Raw genomic sequence first — 20,789 nt, forward strand, 5'->3', positions numbered from 1 at the left:
TTACATTGCTTACTGCCTGTTTTCCGTCGCCATGACCGCTTTACTGGTTCTTGGTCGCGGCATCAGCCTTCGCTCGGAGGTCAGCGGCGGTGCTGCCGGACTGGCTGAAGAATCGGGAGAAGACTGGCTGAATGACGGATCGGAACACGATTTGAGCGCCGTTGGTCATTGGGAGAGCCATCCAGAGAATAAGCACGAACTTGAAGACGTAGTAGAATGCTATCACATGTTAGCGCCGGGTACGCAGAGTGGGAAAAGTGTCGACTTACGGAACCAGTAGACAGCGTTCACCAGGCTCTCAAGAACGTTGAGGAATGCATAAACAACCCAGTACTGGTGCATGTCAGTATTTGTTCTCTTTCTCCAAGGCCGTCTCGTCTATGATCAACTGTCCGGCGCGAAGGGAGGGGTATCTTACTGTCAACCACTATCAACGTGTCAGTCAATCAATTCAGCGAGTGTCGGGTCTCTGAGGACTTACTTGTGAGTCGTCGACCTTGTTTGCGCTGAACAGGGCATCCATAGAGTAGTACCCAGGTAGGATGAACCCGGCGAAGTTGACGAGAAATTCACCTCCAATGTTGAAGAACACCAGGAAGAAGTAGAGACCAGCCAGACCAAGGATGGCGTACACCTTGGGGACACTAGTCTGCCTCTCGAAGTCATTGAGCATCTGGTACTTCGACAACTCCTTATCGAGCTGCGAGACCTGGTGTTGTGCCTTATCTTGGAACGACATCTTGGATGGTGTGTTTGTGGTGTATGGATGTTTGGCGGTTATTCTGCGATGAAAGTTGTGCTGATTGTGAGTCGCGATTGTTGGTTGTCGCAAGAAGTTCAAAATATGTTCAGTACTACTTCGTCATGAGAAAGGAGCAGGCACGAGTGTTGCTGAAACGTATCTTGTTCAGAGAGTGGGCTTGGCGGCAGCTGCGGTCCTGCCCAACGAAATGAATCTGAGGTGCGTCACCTCATGCAAGTCAAATGCGATGACGCCAATTGGAACGACAATTGTCCTGTCACATATCTTGTTTTGTTTACGTAGACCTATCTGCGGCTTCCACAACCATGGCGATATCTTCCTGGCTAGAGAATCCTCCTTCGTAGGTTGAGGCGTCGAGAGTCCTTCGACCTGGTTCGGTTGGGTGTATGTTGAGGGGTTCCCGGTTTATCACATGCAATTTTCCATCACCAAAGATAAGATTCGACCACGTGACAAGTATGTCCTTCGTACAACGCTCGTCAAGTAGGTAGGTACGATGCATAGAGGCTGCATGGCGTTGCTGTTCCAAGCATGCCTACGAAAGATGAATGAATAGAAGCTTGCGTTCGTAGGCATCTATGCTTGCCGGTTTGGTGCTATATCTCTGTTGGGTGTGGAAGAAGAAGTGATGCGTTCAAGGTTGACGAATAAATTTGCGAAACTCGAACATACTGCAAGTGGACGAGTCAAGATGGACGACGGTGTTCAGACCTGAATTCCACTCTTCTGACCTATGATGAGGATAACGCTCCATTGTCCGTTAAGCAAGCCCCGTTGCGTCTCTCTAGGGTTACTGATGCTGCATTGGTAGATACACGTTTGAGGAATAGGAAGACCACCAAGTAGTGAAGAGGACTCGATAATGCTTTCCACGCCACGCCCCTTCTCCATCGTAGCAATACGGAAAGCGCAGCACTCCGAGATCCCTTCTCTAGGACCACGAGCACCACAAGACATCATCGAACATCATAGTAAAGTAAAACACATCGACATGCTTCAGAAGTAAAGCAGCCGGTTAGATGAGAGACGATGGCCAAGCAAATGCTAGTCCGGAAAAAGACCAGCCGACCTTCTTCTTGCAGGTTGGCTGGGAGACTAGCTCTCCCAGATCTTCAAAACATTGCTGTTAAGCACCGCACTTTCACACAACCAGGAGGTCGATATCGTCGTCGCGCGCTACAACTCGCTGCTGCTTATTCAATCTTCTTCCGACTACCGATCGCAAATCGTTTCCGACGCGTTTTGGTGACACTCCTGAGCTTTTGCGCAGACACAAACGACGACTAGCCACAACAGAGACGATGTCGCAGCCGTGTTGACATCAACAACAAAACGACCAAACCAACGATCTCGAACATCAACGTTCTCCAGGCATGCTGATACTATTCTCGTACTGCCAATTTCCACGTTGAAATCGCATACTCAACCGTTACCCGTGCGCCGTTGTTTGTGTACACAGATCGCTTCCTCGAATTCGAAATTTCCGCACAGACAACATGGCCAACACCCTAGCCAAACGACCTCAATCGCGACAGAACTCACTTGATCATCCTCCAGCATTATCTCGGTCTGCTTCAGCTGCATCATCACATGGACAACTGCGACCGAAGTCCCGAGGCTCATCAGGAAGCTTGCAGTCGGTAGGAGTAGGAAATGCTTTCCAACCAGTACAACCGAATCAAAATGCGCCCATAGATCAGGCTGCGTACTTTGTGGGAGAAAGTGGACAGCAGACACAATATCCTCCGCCCCCAAACATGGACGACCCAAATATGTTGGCATATCAACATAATATGCAGCAGATCCGTCCTCAGCAGCAGCACCAGATCATGCCCCAGCATGACATGCGACCTATGTCACAACATGGCTACTCAAATATGCAGCCTATCCCGATACAGTATGCAGATGGAATGACGGGATATGGCATGCCGACACAACATATACACCACATGAGGCACGCGTCAGAGCATTACGAAGGCTCGCCTGCTCCAGAAGACTCGAACAATGAGAACGGACCATCTAAGAGAAGGAAAGGAACAGCCTCGAGTCTGGCCAACGACCAGGAATTGCGCCGACTTCTAGCACAGTACGGAGGAAGGACACTCAAAGAAGTAGCAAACGAAGTCCAGAAAAACGAAGGATCTGGTGGAAAGTCAGAAAAAGCCAAGCAAGTATTTGCCATGCTATGGCTACAAGAAACATGTCAAAGAAGCAGCAACTCTGTACGAAGAGATCGAGTCTTCGCAAGGTACACTGAGCGATGTGGCAATGAAAGAGTGCCGACTCTCAACCCAGCCTCATTTGGCAAGCTGGTGCGTATCATATTTCCCAATGTCCAAACAAGACGGCTGGGCGTGCGCGGCGAGTCAAAGTACCACTATGTCGACCTCTCACTGGTACCAGACGACAACGATCCGGGCTTCGATACCTTCGACAGGCCAGGTACATCTTCCGGTCCCGTGCCGGAAAGGCCAGCATCGTCGGCCTCCACCAGTCGTCCTTTGCAGCTCTCCACCAAACCAGTCAACCTGAATCTGCTACCTCCAAGGATGACAATGGAAACCGCAGATTTTCCCGCACCAGCCCCCGGTACTCGAGGAACGCAGAATGAATCAAGGCCGCGACCAGAGCCAACGAGCCACAAACTGGACTGCAAATTCGTCAACACGCCGATCATCAAGGTGGCACGTGGCAACTTGTCCGCGACATTGCTGAATGCTTTGCCATCGGTCCGAGCCAACATGCCCGGCACTCTAGCAACCTACCTCTCCATGCCTTCCAAAACGACTCTGTGTCAGCCGGTGCCTTCCTCCCAAGAAAGTCCGATAGAGCTACCAGATATACACGGGTATCTTGCTGATGAAAGCTATGACCATCACATAGCAAAATTATTACACGATTTGTATCGCTCATATTGCATAGATGTCATCGATGCATTCAGGAAGTGCAAGGATAAATCCTTCTTCAACCACCATTCGGCCTTCAACGGCAAGATGACTGTGCCAGTGTCCAAATTGTTCAACCTGGAATGCTTAGCACCTTGGATTCAAGAATGCGACATGCGAATGTACAGACAGATCTTGAGGTACATGACACCATTGGTCTTACAAGATGTTCCTGAAGCAGTATGGAATGCTTTCGATCGTATCAGCAATAGACTTGTTGGTTTTCTGATCAACTCATTCGAGGAGAAATGTCCTCCACATGTCGTTGCAGCAAAAGCTGTACCTGCTGCGCGTTTCACAAATCTCCTAAGGAAGCTCAGGTCAGCTCAAACCTCAACGCTACAACTCAACCGAATGCTCGAAGTCCCTCATACCAGGACGCAGATGTGGCTGGATATGTGCTCGGTGGTTGATCCAGACTTGACGCTGCAAGAATGCAACCCTCCACCAGAATGTTTCCCAGCCATCCAGGGCATACTGAAGCACGATCTCCGGGCCCTGCTTGGGCCAGAGCCTGACCCACTTGTCGATGCAGCTGAACAGGACCCTACGAGCAATTTCGCTAAAATGCTTCAAGAGCCAATACATGCGGATGGTGTTCTGTCCAAAGAAGACGTGTCTACCGACCTGATCGTCAGGCTCGTGTCATGGCTTGAATGCCTGCCTGATGCGTTCGAAGGGCATCATCCACAATGCCTCATCGACTGGCAAACAAGATTCTTCAGAAGCATTATGAACCAATTCGGATCGGGCGGTGCCATCAGCTATCAGTCGTGGTGGTATTTTGAGAACTTCACACACCAAATGCTGGCATTTATGACCGAACTCGAAGGCCTGCTATTGCCTGCCGAGGACCAGAAGACCTTGGACCAAAGAGAAAAAGGGAAGGCTGAAGAACATACGAGACTGTATGGCAATGTTATCGCGGCCTTTGAGGAGAAGAAGCGCAAGCGCGCAATCACGGAAGTTGAAGAGAACGAAAGGGCCAAGTCACCAAAGCTATCACGGCCCAACACAGCAGGAGGCGATACGGAACCAGAGCCCGACTCGGCGCGCACCGTGGGCTTCCCACCAGCCACCGCCCACGATTCCATCACAAACCCACCTCTACTTACACCCACAACCGAGCTTCCGCAACCGCAAATGCCGACCCAAGCCTCTCAAGAAGAAGAGGACGACGACGATATGGCCGAGATCTCTCGTGGCGGACCACTTGACCTGCCATCTTTCAAGACAGGATTCACGTCGCCGATCAAGGCGGCAATGGCTGAAGATGCAAGAAGGGCCTCAGGACTACATGAGGACAGCGGCATTGGTATGGGAGTCGATGAGCATCATGATTTGGATGCTGATGCTATGGAGGCTGAGAGAGAAGCGAAGAAGTTCAACAAAAGAGATTGGTTCCTTAGTAGTGATCCCGTCGAACCTGGTGCTAGTGCGACAATGGTGTCTTGAGTGTACTAAATGTGCAGGGAAGACTGGGCGAAAACGAGCAAGACCAACGAAGGAGAGGTTCTTGAGAAGCTTGGAAAGAACTCACGCGACACGAAGAGATGAAGGAATGCCCATTACGACTTGGGTAGTTAAGACGGAAGGTAGAAGGAAAGGAAGGGTAAGCAAAGTGATGATGGAAAGGAGGCAAATTCCCCCATTCTGTTCTTGAAGATACCCTTCTGCCGGACTCTGGATATCCATAGAGCAGTCTTGTACAACGCAAGGCATGCTGTTGGGTTTGGCTATGTTAGTGATTTAGTAATGTCTGATTTGTGGTCGAGATCTACCTGGTGTATTGCTTGTGAGCATGAACGCAAATACATGATATGCATTGAACATGAAGATGGTCCCTTGTCCTCGCCTGCAGTGCCTCGCATGCCCCGAGGCAGCCGCGTATCGATTAGATCCTCGCGTGTTCTTCGGATTTATGCCCGCTGCAGGGTACGATGGCGTCATGATTGCATGATTCGCGATCGTCACTGAATGCATGTCCTCGATTTCAGCAAAAAACATTACTGCTTATACATACCTCTACTCGCTATACATTGTTCGAACCAACATCACTGTATGCTTTGCGCACGTTCTACAATTTCGAGAACAATCCCACGAGTCAACCAGCTAAAACCACACCTCCGACAACCAATATCTCACTCCTCCACGATGTCAGCAAAACTGACAGCAACCTCAACCCTCCCCCTCCCAAACTCCTCCCAGACAATACCCCGCCTAGGCTTCGGCGTCTACCAATCCCCCGCCGATGTCTGCGAGAAGTCCTGCACAACCGCTCTTCAAGCCGGCTACAGACACATCGACACTGCACAGTTCTATGCAAATGAGGCTCAGGTCGGCTCTGCAGTTCGGAAATCAGGCGTGAAGCGCAGCGACGTCTACATCACTACCAAGATCCTCTCTGCGGGCGGGAGTGTAGAGAAGAGCTACCAGAAATGTGTGGATAGTGTGAAGAAGCTTGACGAGGGAAGTGGTGGGGATGATGGATATGTTGATTTGTTTCTGATTCACTCGCCGAATGCTGGAAAGGCGGCTAGGGAGGAGATGTGGGGCGCGTTGTTGAGGTTGCATAAGGAGGGAAAGGCGAAGGCGATTGGGGTGAGTAACTTTGGTATTGGCCATATTGAGGGGTTAAAGGGACTGGGCGATGTGTGGCCGCCGCATGTTAATCAAATCGAGGTGTGTAACACGCTACCCTCTACATGGTGATAATACTAAGGTGCACAGCTCCATCCATTCAGTCAACAGCGCGAGATCGTGGACTACTGTCACAAGAACGGAATCATCGTCGAAGCGTATTCTCCTCTGGTGCGGAACCAGAAGGCCTACGATGAGACACTCGTCAGCTTAGCAAAGAAATACAACAAGGAGACAGCACAAATACTGATCAGGTACTCGATACAGAAGAACTGGGTGACACTGCCGAAGAGTGATACACCAGCAAGGATAAAGAGCAATGCAGACATTTTCGATTTCGAGATCTCGGCCGAAGATATGAAGACGTTGGATGACTTGGATGAGGGTGAGGCAGGCAGTATCGTGCAGGCTGTGAACAACTCGTAGGAAGGGAGGACCATCAGGCCGAGAGACAGGGCACGAAAGAAGCAAGAAGCGACAGCAAGAGGTTCTGGTGGTCGGTAGTAGAAATTACAGCTGCCGGTCCAGCTGCATCTGGGTATCAATCCGGAGGGCCTATGAGAAACGAATTCACAGCTTGTAACGTGGCTCGTGACGGGTTAGCATCTGGTTTCGATGAGGTTATCCATGCGAGCCTCTGCTTGATGAACTGCTTGTCGATAACGTGTGTCTGAGGAAAGCTGACTTGGCCTGGAAGAGATTAGCTAGCAGCAAAGCATGGTCGGTGACGACTTACCATCATCAGCATAAAAGCAACACAAAATCACCAAAACAACTCCCACTGACAAATCCTTCCCACTCGAGCACTTGACCAGTATCTTCTTCTCGGGCCACGTCCTCAACTGCTTCTCAACCCTCGCCGCAATCTGCGGTAACCTCTCCCTCATCATCTTACTCCCCACCTTCCCCTCCTTACACCTCATTCCCAGCAATTTCAGCTTCGGCTCGTCGTTGCTTGCATTACAATCAATGACCAGATCAAAGTCATGATCAATCAAGATCCCTTCGCCACTGCCTACGCATATGTTCCGTGTTGGCGAGATCAGAACACTGCTTCCTGGCCCATAGCTGGATCTATACTTGTCTTCCGTGACCAAGCGGTCAACCAGGCTTTCCAAATCTTCGGAATTATCGACGGCATCCATGAGTTCCTGCTTCTTCTCCCAGAAGACACGCGCTGTTAGACCGCGACTCCAACCTTCTCCATCGTCGCCGGCACCTTGAATGTAGCCCTCGTCACTCATTTCTGCACCCGCAACCACCTTCGACGCAGAACAGCAGACTAGTACGTTGACATCCATGTCCATGTTCCTCCATTTTTGTCGCTCGGCTTCAATGTCTTTGCTGAGTTGCGCGAACGCGCCAGTCCAGTCATCCCGCATCGTCGGCTGAACCACCCAAACACACCGTACAGGCCTCTTCATCTTCTTCGCCAACCCCTGCAAATCCAGCCCGAGCCCCCGACAATCTTCTACAAACCTCGGTATCCTACTCTCTATTTGCGCGATCTCGCCACGTTCCAGCCCATATGCCTGGAAATCGCACGCCCCGGACTCCACAATCTCAGGAAAGAGTACCTTATTCCAAACGCAACACCAGATCGCCACGGTCCGTCTCAACGCATCAGGAAAGCTCTTTCCACGCCTCGTCGTGTCGATTAGCACACCGCCACCCGCGGTGCCGAGTAAATGTAGAGGTTGAAGGTTCAACCGGCGCGTACTGAAGGACCATTGGTTTACATGGCCGTCTGTGGATTTGAAGTAGGCACTTACTGGCTGTTGTTGTTGAGTCTGCGTATGAGATCGGTTCGATGACTGCCGTCTCATCAGGATAGGTCGTTCACGTTCATGCGAAGTAGAAATTGACGGAGAAGGAAGTGGCGATGGCGTCGACGCGCTCGTCTGCGGTGGTGAGAAACGAATTAGATAAGACTCCTGACTTGTGATTTTGACAGATGGATCGAGTGGCCATGAGCCTGAGCGTTCGTTGGGGATGAGGGGCCATGTTCCATCGCGACCTGCTTCGTGGGAAAGAGAAGAGTGCTCATTCAGATGGACCCATAATGCTTCAATGAATTCTGCGTCTAGCAGGACGGATAGTAAGCGGTTAGGTATTGAGAGTGTTGCTTTGCGGAGATGGTGTAAGGTCTTGTAGATTGAGGTTGAGGCTGTGTTCGGGTCGTGATCGGGTGAGTGTATGGTTAGATCTGCTAGAGTTGTTGGGTAGGCGGATTTCGAAACAGGCGATGTGCTTGCTGTCGTGAGGTTGGTATCTTGTTGATCACTCGACTTCGAAGATGGGTGGCTATACTCGTCGGCCATGATTTGGGCATGTGCTTTGGAAGTTGAAATGTACCTTTGGCAGGGTGCTTACGAAATGGGCGACCCGATGTTTTGGACTTAGTATCAAATGTTGAGAGCAGCACTGTGACCCTAGACGCGTTCCCAAGGCAGTCGTTACGTGGTCATTGGAAACATATTCGCTGGCGAAGACGATAATGAAATGAACAAAACCGAGTAATAGATCTACTCCTATCGTGAAGCCGAAGTCAAAGCTTTTCTGGTTGATTGGGGTGGAAGCTCACTTTGTATTCACTCTCAGATGGCGCTTGTTGTTCCGAAAATGTCTTGGCTCGTAAGTCCGCATTGGCCTAGAACTGGTAGCTCCATATCTGTGGTAGGTGACAGCTTCCCTCATGCTGGGTCTCATTCTACTACGACTTGGTCCTCTCAGCTGTGTCCATCATCTGCTGAAGACTCCGGTGCTACTCTGGCGTCCTGCCAGCGTTCCTCACATCAAGGGTATCATATCAGCAGGGCACACCAATCTCGTCGTCAAACCTTCCTCTCCCACATCGGCATTTCCTCGTATCGCCTTACCGCCTGACCCGCTTTCGCTCCTGCTCTAGATTTTCGGCCGGGTCACTTGAGCATCATAGGTCCTGACCAAGCTGAGTATATACGCAGTGACTTCCACATCGTTTTGGTATATCTTCGTCGCGAGATCCATCATGTCGACCGACCGGCGTCTTCCACTGATCGCATCGACGTTGTAGTCGATGAGCTGTTGCATTGTGAACGGTTTTAGATGAGCGTAACCCTCCTCAACACTGTTCGCCTTCTAGGTTTGAGCCTGAGTGGTTCCATTCGTCTGTACGCCGTTGCCATTGCTGAGGGCCTCCTGAGTTGTATCGTCTGCTGCCATGCCAGCCATTGACACACTCAGGGTTGGATCGAACATAGGCTGCATGCTGTAGATTGGTGATTTGAACTCCTCCCCATCGAAGAGCAGTAAGTTCTGCAAAGGCTGTTCTCGCTGACCGAGCACATTGATGACATCTTGAGCGACTTGACCACCTAAGAAGGCTGCTGTTGGCGGTATCTCTGTTCCTAGATTCTGCAAGAAACTCCTAAAGACTGCAGATGTTAAGGTCTCGTGAGGAAGTTGTAGCTCGAGGTGCTTTTCACTCGTGACTTTGGTAAAGAGAGCCAAATCTTCTCGACTCGCGCCTGGTGACCTGCCACCTGTTTGCTTCTGAAACTCAAACAACCCTCGCAGACAGGACAAAAGTGGTGGTACTCGCATCTTTGCCCTCCTCGACTTCGTGGCTTCTGGGGGCAGAGGTGATGAATTGGCAAGCAGCAGCGGGCAGTACATCTCCTGCTTGGTGACAACCTCCTTGATCTTGTTGTTCGCTTTCTTGGCCTCAACACCTATGACCATCCTCGTCGACGTTTCTGCAACACCGCTCTTTGTTGGGATGTTGCCTTGAATGTCTCTTTCGAGCAAGAATTGGTGCATGATCAAATCGGAGAAAATGTAGCCGTACATGCCGTGTAGATCTGCTGCATAGAACTTGACATTGAACATCCGGCAGGACATGTTGATTGTAGAAGCCATCTCGAAAGGCTGACCAGTCGCAATTACGATCTGGAAGGCAGCGAAGTATTCGGGCATCTTCGTCATTATGCTTTCCTGGTCTGTAAGGAGATCGACCCTTGGGTTCATCTTCCTCAGCTCAACAGCAGCCGCCTCTGCTCTGTTCTTGCCAACGTCATCTTCAGTGATCAGGAACTGGCTACCCAGATCTTCTTCCACCACATTTTCATGGTCGAGGATTGTGAGACTACCAATGCCTGCCAGCACTAAATTCTTTGCGATCTCGTTGCCCAGCGCTTTCATGCCGATGAGTAGAATGTTCGCATTTCGTATCAGTTCTTGCGCCTTGACACCCCAGAGCCGTATCTGTCGGTCGTAGAGGGCTATTTCGTCTGCTGAGATTGATTGCATTGGAGGCATCACTGGCACAGCGGTAGGGTCTGCGATTGGCTGTGCCATCATTGTGGTGTCTTGCGCTTGACCAGGAAGGATGGGAAGTTCTGTAGGTGCACCGTTGCTCATCTCGTTTGCTGCTACTGCTGCAGGCTGAGGCTCGAGGTCGTTATCCATGTCGCTTAGTGAAGGGAAGATCTGGTCGGCTAGTGCGCGAATATGATGGAGAGCTTGAGGGGAGTACCGAACATATGGAAGCCGATAGCAGCCGCCGTAGAAATGAATGTGATGTCGCAAATGGTTGGCCTCAGCTGAGAAGTGATCAAAATGTGAGCTCCGGAAACGCGTCTCTCAGATGCTGACGCGCCTTTAAGTGCATGCCTGCGCATTTTAGCGTACGTCGTAGAAGCATTTTAGCGGCCCGAGAGATGCATTGCAAGCCTATGATGCCCGTTGGCCAGAATGTGGGGTGTGCCTGTATGCAGTGTCAAAGGCCTTGACTAGCCCACCAGGTGACTTGACCGCACCTCATCTGTCCCCGACTACCAACAACGCACCATTAGATTGAGCACCTTACGACCACTGCGGATGCCGCAATATTCCAAGAAACCTGCTCAAACGACTCTCGCATCTGCTCTCGCTTCCACGATTACTCGACACAATCACTGTCGCCCTGTACCTGTTTAAGCCGCCCGAAAGCGTTTGCCTTTGTCTTACTCGATAATGGTACGCTTTACCGTATCATGAGCTTGAGGACAGAGGATAACAATGCAGGGCGATCGTCCGGACCGACCGGGACGAACTTCTGGAACACACAGTATTAATGCCCGACTAGAGTCTCTACGAAGCATATTGACCAATTCCGAGCGTCACACAACCCAGCAGCAGGAACTCGCTCTACAAGCCATAGACAGTGAAAGGCGGGATCGGGAAAGCCAGGAGCAGGAGGGAAGGAGACCCCAGAATAGTTCACATGCTCGGAGTATGAATGAAGAAGGCCTCTTCGAACCTCAAACAAGCGCCAGCGCCGCCTCTATAGTCCAGGCTCGGAGATCACTGCCCGCTGGAAGAGAGAGACTCGCCCGCCAGCGACATCGCATGGAAAGGCTTGCCAGGCAGGATCCTTTTGACCATGCTTCAAATGCCACTCCGCTTGCCGGTTCGCTGAGCACCACAAGGGCAAGATCACCTTCTGCTGAGGCGGACATGGAGCCACACTCGATCCGAGATGGCGGACGCTCGAAGCGGAGGAAGTTGGATGATGGCTCTTCGGAAGATCGGACGCTGCCAATATACGGCTTGGAGGGTACATTACTACCAGGCAACCTCAAGATGAAAGTGCTCGACTATCCCAGGCCAGAAGATCCACTTCCTCCAGCAGATGAATTAGCGAGATCCAGACTCTATCAAGCCGACAACAAGGACGTCTTCCGGACGAAGAAGCACAAATGCACGATTCTGATGAAGCATCAAGGAGGCTGGCCTTTCAGCTTATCGAAACTCGTTATCAAATTACCCAAGCACGACCCTCGTGATGATACGTCTCCCCTTCAAGGCATGGTCTTCATTTCCATGGACCAAGATAAGCTTCTTGAACGGACAACCTGCTACGACAGCCTCTTCCCCGCCGGCTATCATTCACACCGCGTTCGCCGATACGGCAGCTACGGGCCATCACACGACTACATGCACTCCACCCGCTCACCTATGCGCTCTTTTCGCAATCGTCAACCACCAGATCCAGCCGACTCCCAGTGGCGCGAGCCCTCGCGCACAAGAGACGAACCATTTCATCTACCATCAACGACCGGCATATCAACCACAATCGAGCGACTTCCACCCGACCCCGAAATCTCTACCGCCCCTTCACCACGTTCGCCTCGGCCCTGGCACGACCCAGACTACGATCGCGACTACCCACCCCGCCGCACGATGTACACAGACAGCTATCGACCTTCCTACACCAGCACCTCAACTTCAACACTCACACCTCATCAAGCAGCCGAACGAGCTCGACGCTGGCGGGCCGCCGCCGCATCAGCATCAGCAGAAGCCGAATATCTACAACAGGAAGGTGACCCCACAATAAGCGAATCGCCGTCTCCGTCTCACTCTGATTCCGATGAAGACCAAGATCAAGACGAACAAGACGAGCAAGATGAAGCCCCTCCCTACCGCGACGTCCCAAGCGCGCAACGCGAACTCGTAGAGGCCGAATATCGTCAGCGTAGCTTCCTAGAACAATCGCGTGTAAGAAGGGAGAGTGGACGTGGCGAGAGAAGTGATGCTTACTCCTATGCGAATCTGGCGCGGTATGCCGAGCGCAACAGCGAAGACCCGCTGCACGATAGCGACGAATACGAGCGCAGGAGACACTCACCGTATCCCCACCCCCAACCTCATCCTCACGTCTCAACCAAACGTCTACCCGGCTGCAACGAAATGCTCCGCGGTCGCCGCGCAGATTCAGATACCGAGGCAGATGATACTGAAGGTCCGCTCGCGCCACACGCCACGTTCCAGGTCCCAAGTGGTGCAGCAGGTGGTGGTGGTGTCGGGGTGAATTTTGAGCCGGAGGTGTAAGTCCTCCTTACTCTTGTGCCTACTGTGTAGTATGCTAATACGATGTCAGATCAGGCAAATACATCCTCGTTAAGCTGTGGACGCAATGTCCGAATAGTTGTGTTGCGGTGCAGGGTGTTGTGCCATATGGTTTTGCGGGTTTGAGGCAGGTGGCTGATTTGGGGTTTAGATGACTTGACGAAGCATGACTGAGGAATTTGATGGTTCATGGTAAATGTGTTATGGTTGCTTACGGTTGAGGTTTCGCTCCATGCTCGGCGATGGGAGATACCCAGTGTTTGACTCATTTGCATATTCCTTCTTGCATGGTAGACCAGCGTAGAGGTCAGATACGATTGGCTCAGAGTTTTGGACATCAGATTTCTCATGAATGCTGATAAGGTCGCAGTCTACTTCGGCTAGATGAGCTCGAATTCGAGTGGCATCTGGGCTGAATGCACATTTTACTACCTGGTGCCCTCCTGGAGCATATGACAGTAGTTTGCGATGTGCTACGCCGCGCTTCAAAATCATGCTCATTCTACCATATCCTTGAGACGATTTGCCGCCCATGATTTCCTCCTCAGAGCTCAAACCCAGCTCATGGTGCCTACCGACGCCGAATCCACCCCATCTGAAGTCTATGCTCCATTCCCATGCTTGGCGGCCTCCTGAAGAAAGACATCATGTGCCTTCTTCTGCCTCTCCCACTCTTTCCTCAATCTCTTCACCCTAGAAGGCGCCACAGGGCTTCCGTCCTTCATCGTAGTCGGTAGACCCGTCGGATCCCACGCAGCAAACTCATCCGAATGAGGTGGTCTGAACATATCTTCCGGCCTCAGTTTGCCCTTCGCCAGTTTCTGCCTCGCTTCTTCATCCCTCTTCCGCTTAGCCTCCTCCTTCAGCCTCGCTTTCTCCTCTTTCTCCTTTCGTGCTACACGTAGACCTTCCGTGACTGGTCGGACAAGAGCTGGCTGGTTCTCACGGTCCTCGAGGTACACGTTCAAATTCCACAGGGCCACATCTCGTACCTGATCGCAAAGTTTGAGGATTTCGCTGTTCATCGCATTGTTGTCCGCTGTCGAGGCCTCCAAGACATTATCCTTGAACTCTGTGAAAGCACGTGCAAAACTGGGTCTCGGTCGGGTCCCGTTGCTGATCTCTGCATCTGGGGCGTCAACACTGGATACGATGTTCTCGATCTTTTCTTTGCTGATTGAACGAGCGATAGCGGCTTGCCGTAATTGATCGCGCATCTCTGAGAGCGGACCGACATATTGCTTGGCTGCTTCCGGTATGTCGATGCCCTCCCAGCCGATTTTGTCTGTGTTCGGGGCGCCGTTGCCATTGAGGCCGAAGATATTGACCATCCGGGTAACGAAGACTCCGATATCGACGTGATCTTGAAGAGTCAATGCTGATTTTGGTTGTGAGTTGTATTCTGTGGTTAGCCCAGATATGGCGGCCATTGCGTCAGGCGTATCGAATGAATCGAGCAATGCTTCGCGAACTTTGTTGTTTGCTGAGACTAGGGCGTCCCCTAGAATTGGTGACCTTGTATCTTCTTGCTCGGCTGATGATCTCACAGCCTCCACGGCATTGATGAAGAAGTTGTCGACTTTATCCTCCCAGGACTGGCCTTGTTTCACCAACTCATCTGTTATCTCAATGCCATCTCGCCAATTGCCAAGCAGGAAGACAATCCGCAAACTCCTTGAAGTCCAGTCACCTCGTTCTAGAGCTGATCTTATGGTAGTGAAGTTCTTGAGCGATTTGGACATCTTTGAGCCTGCAATAGAGAGATGGCCCATATGGAGGAAGTAGTTGACCCACTGTGTGGACTTTCCGCAGTGCCAATATGCCTCACTTTGTGCTAGTTCATTGTCGTGATGAGGAAACGCCAGATCGATACCACCCGAATGTATGTCCATCTGCTTGCCCAGGGTATCAGAAGCCATTGCTGAGCACTCAATATGCCAGCCAGGCCGACCAGGACCCCATCGACTCGGCCAGCTGGGCTCGCCAGGCTTTGAAGCTTTCCACAAGGCAAAATCAGCATCAGAGCGCTTGCCACTCGACTTCTGGGACAAGGCACCCTCGCCATCTGCGAGCAGTGACTTGTCATTCCGATTCCAGGGCTCCAGCCGCGCATAGGGGTTGCCAGCAGCTTCAAATGCCTTGATGTCGAAATAGACTGATCCGTCCTCTGTGGCGTATGCGAACTTATTGTTGACAATGGTGTCGACGAAGTCGGCGATCTGCTTTCCGTACTCTGTCACTCTCACGAGCCGGTCCGGGTACAGCACATTGAGGTCCTCCATGTCTCTGAAGAATCGTCTTTCATAGTCCTCTGTCAGCTCCTTGAAGATATGGTGGTCGTCGCCCTTAATATCTCCTCCGAATTCCGCATCTAGCATGTCGCACATTGGGTCCTTCGCGAGCTCGTAGAAGGCTATCGGAGTGAGGTTCTTGATATCTCCCGTCAAAGCCTTTGCACAGCTCTCGGCATCCTTGATGTACATCTTAACCTTGGCCTCCTTGTCCCCTGCTTTGACATTGGGACCTTCCAGAGACTGTCCTGCCATAATATCGCCGTACGCATCCAGGACTTGCAGTGAGAAGGTTCGTGGGTCTGCCATATCTAGAGAAAGTCGAGGTAACCGCTTTGCGATGAATGCCCGCCATGCTCTTCTCACGTCTGCCAATACGGCCTCGTCGATGTACCTATGCTTCTCTTGGTATTGCCTGTATAGATATCTTTTCCTGCCGGCTATTATGATCTTGTCGTCCACGTCGGTAATGTTCATAACAAAGTTAATGTCGAAGTGGAAGTAATCTCGCAGTATCCGTCGCAATACATCAGTCGTAACGTAATTCCTTGCATGGCCAAGGTGTGCTTCATCGTATACTGTAGGTCCGCAAGCGTACCATGATATCTTCTGTTTCTCCTTGGGTACGAATGGCTTCTTCGACCTCGTCAGTGAGTTCCATATCTTGAGTTCAGGCTCGTGCGTCGAGGACTGTGGATGCGACCATGGCGGTTGACGGGATGCCATTTTGACAGGGCTAATTGTAGAGCAATGGCGTATTCCAGAGACCAGAACAATTGAACGTCTGGAGAAGAAATGTGGCCGCATGGGCAGGTGTTGTGGCTCACATTCCAGGTAAGAGTCACCTCAAAGATCTGAATTTATGCGAGCCGGGCTTATGCAGGCACGCCGCATACATTTAGGCTGGTCCCGCGCATGTCCGGGGGTATGCCCGCATATTGCCGCTGCGCCTTAATTAGTGCCCGACCGTTGTGGTTAACCTTGTGCGGTTTAGGCTTGTTCAGCAGCCTATTTCGATCGAGCACTCCATGAAGAGCGGTTGACTTCCTCTCCAGACGATTTACCAGTGATGTGGGAGCTTCCCACTGGATGGAGTTGGAAAGCTACAGGATGGACGAAATACCGAATACACCTTCGAGATGATTAGAAATTGCCGGGCTCGGTGGCTGTTCGTACTCATATTGCAACGCACTCCATGATCATTACCCAAGAAAATCCTTGAATAAAATTGCGGCGGTACATATGCGTCGTGCGACATTTGGCTACACTATCAACGTACTTTTTCGAATTAGCATCTAGTACCAGCCTCGACCATGAACATGCATCTACTGTGCTTTCTTTTCCAGCTGCTTTTGTGCTTTTGGTGATTTCCACCAGTTCATCTCCCATTGCACCTCCCTCAGAACTTTCCAAGCAACCCACAAGAACCCACTAAGCACGAGCGCCATGGTCATTACATCCACCATCCCATGACTGATGACATTTGAGTCTAATACAGGTACATCGATCCTCTCAACCAATCTTCCGCCCTCCTGTAACCGCGGCTCAAGATGGTAAAACATTGTCCGGGGTCCGAAGAGACCATCGTACCCCAAATTGACGCGATCGAAAGGATTAACAGTAAACTTCGTGCCTTCTTCTGCTGTACATGCCCAGAAGACTATTGGCCAGGGTATCTCGACGCTCTGCTGCCCACCAGCTGTAGGCTCTAGGTAACGGAGGTGGAGCGGTATTGTGATATCCCAGGGAGAGTCCGCAGCTCGAGATAATGCCGATTGTGGTGTTGCTAGCTCGAGCAGAAGCGCCGAGCCCCATTTCTGGATCACGTAGTCTGGTGCTTCGAGATCGCGTTCGCCAGAGTAGGAGCGTAGGGAGAGGATGTTATGGACTTCTGTAAAGAGAGGATCGTGGTTATCTGTCGGGAATGCGTACTCGTCTGCGAAGAGAACTGACGGGAGGGTGACATATGTATGCAGCGCGCAGGTACTGTCAGCAGGCTTGTTCGTTGGCTCTTGCAGGGTCTCTCGTGTTGGCAAGCTGATTCGCATGGTCGGATGCAACCCAGTCGGCAGGTCAAAAGTGACTGCGTATTTCTGGTCCTGCGCTTGTTGAGTGGCGAGCGAATGATGTCGCGACGGAAATGAAAACATGACTGGCTTCGGCTCCGAATCCTCTCCCACAACCGCCAGGAAGCCTTCCATCCCAATTTCCGAAGGCTCGGATGCTGGCGCGGACTGGAGCAGGCCAACTTCATTCTTGTCATTCGGCGAAGCATCAAGCGCCATGTTCCAATGGTCGTAGGTTGTCCATTCAGCAACGGAATCCATGAGCACTGCTGGGGGTTTCGACCAGTATGCTGTGATCGTGAGAGCGTGAGATATACTGTCGTAGTCGATGTCCACATATGAGGTTATATTGAGAAGTGCTGCGTTGTGCTTACAGATGACATCTTGAGAGGAGCAGATGTTACGCTGTATCCAGGCGACGCATTGTTTCAGCGATGGCAGTAACGAGTAGTACTGTAGAGCTGCCGAGGTTGCAAAGCGTTCGGATAATATGTCAGGTCGTGTGAAGGTTGCATTTGCTGTGCTACATCGTAAGGATGGGGAATAGAGCGTCTGTAGCAGCGGACATAGTGGCTCGTCCCCTTCTGCGCTGGGCGTGTAGTGGACATGGAGGCCTGGTGTCAGCGAGGAAAAATATGGGCTAGACCTGTTGTAAGACTCCGATGACACCCAGCGGACGTGTAGTTCGTGAGATTTCTGTAGTACCTCTACAACCTCAGCTGGCAGCTCATTTAATCCGAGTGTCAAGCGTTCCTCACGCGCTGCCTTGAGGCCAGCGAAGGATAGGTGTCGGCCATCGATCTTTAGCTTCGATGGGTCATAGTCGAAGCCAGGACTAGGTATGAATGTCGATCGACGTCTCATGATTGCTGCTAAGCAAGGCTAGGGAAACGCTTGGGCGATTTATAGATGTTGTTGAAGTCGAGAGATGTAGAATACCTACTAGAGGTACGAAGACTAAAATGGGGCCTGAGGCAGCAACGATCTGGACATGGATTGAACCCCTTGGAAGTCTTTGGATCTGACTTTGCTTACAAGTAACAGGGGTAAATTCTTACAAACAGGGAGATCCCTGCTCCAAGTGAAAGACAAGTACGAGCTCGTCATTATGAAACAGCTATAATGCCTATTTGTTAGGCATCTGCGCCATAGCAGTAACCTATCATCACCTGGGATCATAGAAGTGCTGCCTAAAGCTCTAGGCATAGAGCGGTAATGGCTCGTAACGTCATTCCAGCCACTGTGGGGGTCTTTGTACGAATTTATCCCTGTAACTTGTAATCTTCCATCCACCGACCATGGCACACTCCTAGCGAGGTACCACCGTGGCTGAAAAACAGTGGGTGCTGCCGATGAGGAGAGTTCTGTGCAGAAGTGCAAATTGTGCAGAATCACCCGCAAAAGGTCCATAGCCACACAAATTCTGGCACGTTCATTTTAGACTCATGCAGGTACCATGCTTGATAAACTCAATGGCGCACCTCCAGCAACCCACACGCGACCACGACGTGCTGGTCACGCGAAGTCAAGAAATGGTTGCTCAACTTGCAAGTACGATGAGCTGTACGTCTATTTTGCACGAAGCTTACGAGAGCCAGGATTCGGAAAATAAAATGCGATGAAACACGACCATATTGCCGGAGGTGCACAGAATCTGGCCGCCAGTGCGAAGGGCCAGTTGTACAGCAATTCCAGTTCGTTGTTAATCAACCCATCAGCCGGTCGAATACTCCAGTGCCGCAGTTGGAGGTTTCCCTTCTTGCACCGCAGCACAGCAAGAACGAACGACGTGCGTTCCATTACTTCACATATCGCGCAGGAGCCCTGCACGGTGGAACTGTCGACGCTACATTCTGGGAAGTCCTAATCCCTCGTCTCTCTCGGACATATGACTTTGTCTGGGATGTCATGGTTTGCCTCGGCTGTTTGCACGAGCATGTCCCGTACGCGTCTCTTACAACTGTCTTCGATGCCGCAGCTTTGCCCGGAGCCATCAACCAAGGACACCAGCAAGCACTGAGGCTCTACAACAGAGCCATTGCCAACGTCCGACAGCTGACTGAGCATGATCAAATGGATGACGCCCTGATTGCCTTGAGCTATATGCTATTCGCAGCAGTGGAGTTCCAACAACGAAATGTCAAGACTGGGAATGATCTGGTCGGAAGATGCGGCCAAATTCTGAGCAGGAATCTAATGTCGCTTGGTACCAGACAAAACTCGGCTCTTGGTCATGCCATCCACGAAGTAGTCACACCATTCGTGTTGAAAAAGGGGGTCGTCGGTACTACCTTGAAAAATGCTCTGCCGCCTGGTTGGGTCGCCAGTAGCAAATCCAGCAAGATACCCAAAGAAGAATTGTCCAGGTTCCGCACGCTCACCGAAGCTGCAAGCCGACTTCACAGTTTGATGAATCAGTCATATGACATGGTCAGACTTGCGGACTTTGCGCCTAACGTTAGAGACGATGATCCGGACAAGATTGCTTTCTTAGTGCAACGGCAGTCATTGTTGGACGAACTGATGCAGTGGAAGGTGACTTTCACTGCCACGGACAATTTGACAACCGATGAGGAGTGTGACTGGATGAGTTCATACCTTGTGATATACTGGGCAGTCTGCTACATATCCCTAGCAGCATGCGTCAGCCTTCACCAAACTATCTTCGATGATCACATGGAACGTTTTGCTGAAATCGTCGAGCACGCCTCAATTTTCCTCAGGCATAGCGCCCATTCCACGAATGTTGGACTGTCATCCAACGATGACCCCGGTGTTGTCCCAGCATTGTATTTCTGCGCGACCAAATGTCGCGACCCAGTACTGAGAAGAGAAGCGTCAAGTCTGATGCGTCAGGCTCCACGATCAGAAAACCTCTGGGCATTCGTCGCGTCTGACCGTGTGGTTGCGAAAGTCATTTCGATCGAGGAGGGCGAGCGGCAATCTCCTTCGCCAAAGGGTTCTCCAGTAATGCAATGTGCTGGTCTACCGCCAGAAGAGCGCCGATTTGCTTATATCAGTGTTATGGCCCGCCAGGGAGCCGTCGGCAAACAGCGCCTGGCTCTCGAACTGAGCAGATTTGAATTTGCAGCTGATGGATCGAGAAGGCTGACCACCGACTATGCCTGGCTAGACGATGAGGAAGAGGTCTGGTCCGATGCTCAACGTGAGCGCCCGGACAGTGTCGCCTGAAACATAGAGACGGACGTTG

At 51.3% G+C, this 20,789-nt stretch overlaps 9 protein-coding genes across 9 annotated transcripts; 4 read left to right on the top strand and 5 right to left on the bottom strand.

The window, feature by feature from the left end:
* Positions 1–40: 40 nt before the first annotated feature.
* Positions 41–739, bottom strand: YOP1 (ER membrane protein DP1/Yop1; the record flags this gene model as incomplete). Its single annotated transcript, XM_064870299.1, has 4 exons — positions 41–219; positions 270–333; positions 419–427; positions 482–739. The coding sequence occupies 4 exons, from the start codon at positions 737–739 to the stop codon at positions 41–43; spliced, it is 510 nt and encodes a 169-aa protein (XP_064732752.1).
* A 1,520-nt stretch (positions 740–2,259) lies between these two features.
* On the top strand, positions 2,260–5,163 carry PMZ80_001863 (uncharacterized protein; the record flags this gene model as incomplete). The annotated part of the gene is made up of 1 exon (XM_064870300.1): positions 2,260–5,163. One exon carries the CDS (start codon positions 2,260–2,262, stop codon positions 5,161–5,163), a length of 2,904 nt encoding a protein of 967 aa, XP_064732753.1.
* Positions 5,164–5,862: 699 nt separating this feature from the next.
* On the top strand, positions 5,863–6,774 carry PMZ80_001864 (uncharacterized protein; the record flags this gene model as incomplete). The annotated part of the gene is made up of 2 exons (XM_064870301.1): positions 5,863–6,390; positions 6,439–6,774. The coding sequence occupies 2 exons, from the start codon at positions 5,863–5,865 to the stop codon at positions 6,772–6,774; spliced, it is 864 nt and encodes a 287-aa protein (XP_064732754.1).
* Positions 6,775–6,889: 115 nt separating this feature from the next.
* RIT1 (tRNA A64-2'-O-ribosylphosphate transferase) lies at positions 6,890–8,669 on the bottom strand (the record flags this gene model as incomplete). The annotated part of the gene is made up of 2 exons (XM_064870302.1): positions 6,890–7,038; positions 7,085–8,669. 2 exons carry the CDS (start codon positions 8,667–8,669, stop codon positions 6,890–6,892), a joined length of 1,734 nt encoding a protein of 577 aa, XP_064732755.1.
* A 799-nt stretch (positions 8,670–9,468) lies between these two features.
* Positions 9,469–10,797, bottom strand: AOS1 (E1 ubiquitin-activating protein aos1; the record flags this gene model as incomplete). The annotated part of the gene is made up of 1 exon (XM_064870303.1): positions 9,469–10,797. The coding sequence occupies one exon, from the start codon at positions 10,795–10,797 to the stop codon at positions 9,469–9,471; it is 1,329 nt and encodes a 442-aa protein (XP_064732756.1).
* A 591-nt stretch (positions 10,798–11,388) lies between these two features.
* Positions 11,389–13,376, top strand: PMZ80_001867 (uncharacterized protein; the record flags this gene model as incomplete). Its single annotated transcript, XM_064870304.1, has 2 exons — positions 11,389–13,199; positions 13,253–13,376. 2 exons carry the CDS (start codon positions 11,389–11,391, stop codon positions 13,374–13,376), a joined length of 1,935 nt encoding a protein of 644 aa, XP_064732757.1.
* A 447-nt stretch (positions 13,377–13,823) lies between these two features.
* On the bottom strand, positions 13,824–16,238 carry CYR1 (cysteinyl-tRNA synthetase; the record flags this gene model as incomplete). Its single annotated transcript, XM_064870305.1, has 1 exon — positions 13,824–16,238. The coding sequence occupies one exon, from the start codon at positions 16,236–16,238 to the stop codon at positions 13,824–13,826; it is 2,415 nt and encodes an 804-aa protein (XP_064732758.1).
* A 599-nt stretch (positions 16,239–16,837) lies between these two features.
* On the bottom strand, positions 16,838–18,442 carry PBN1 (protease B nonderepressible form; the record flags this gene model as incomplete). Its single annotated transcript, XM_064870306.1, has 1 exon — positions 16,838–18,442. The coding sequence occupies one exon, from the start codon at positions 18,440–18,442 to the stop codon at positions 16,838–16,840; it is 1,605 nt and encodes a 534-aa protein (XP_064732759.1).
* Positions 18,443–19,514: 1,072 nt separating this feature from the next.
* PMZ80_001870 (uncharacterized protein) lies at positions 19,515–20,770 on the top strand (the record flags this gene model as incomplete). Its single annotated transcript, XM_064870307.1, has 2 exons — positions 19,515–19,521; positions 19,557–20,770. The coding sequence occupies 2 exons, from the start codon at positions 19,515–19,517 to the stop codon at positions 20,768–20,770; spliced, it is 1,221 nt and encodes a 406-aa protein (XP_064732760.1).
* Positions 20,771–20,789: the final 19 nt, after the last annotated feature.

Source organism: Knufia obscura, assembly GCF_036327395.1.
Source record: "Knufia obscura strain CCFEE 5817 isolate CBS 148926 chromosome Unknown scaffold_2, whole genome shotgun sequence".
Lineage (NCBI taxonomy): Eukaryota > Fungi > Ascomycota > Eurotiomycetes > Chaetothyriales > Trichomeriaceae > Knufia > Knufia obscura.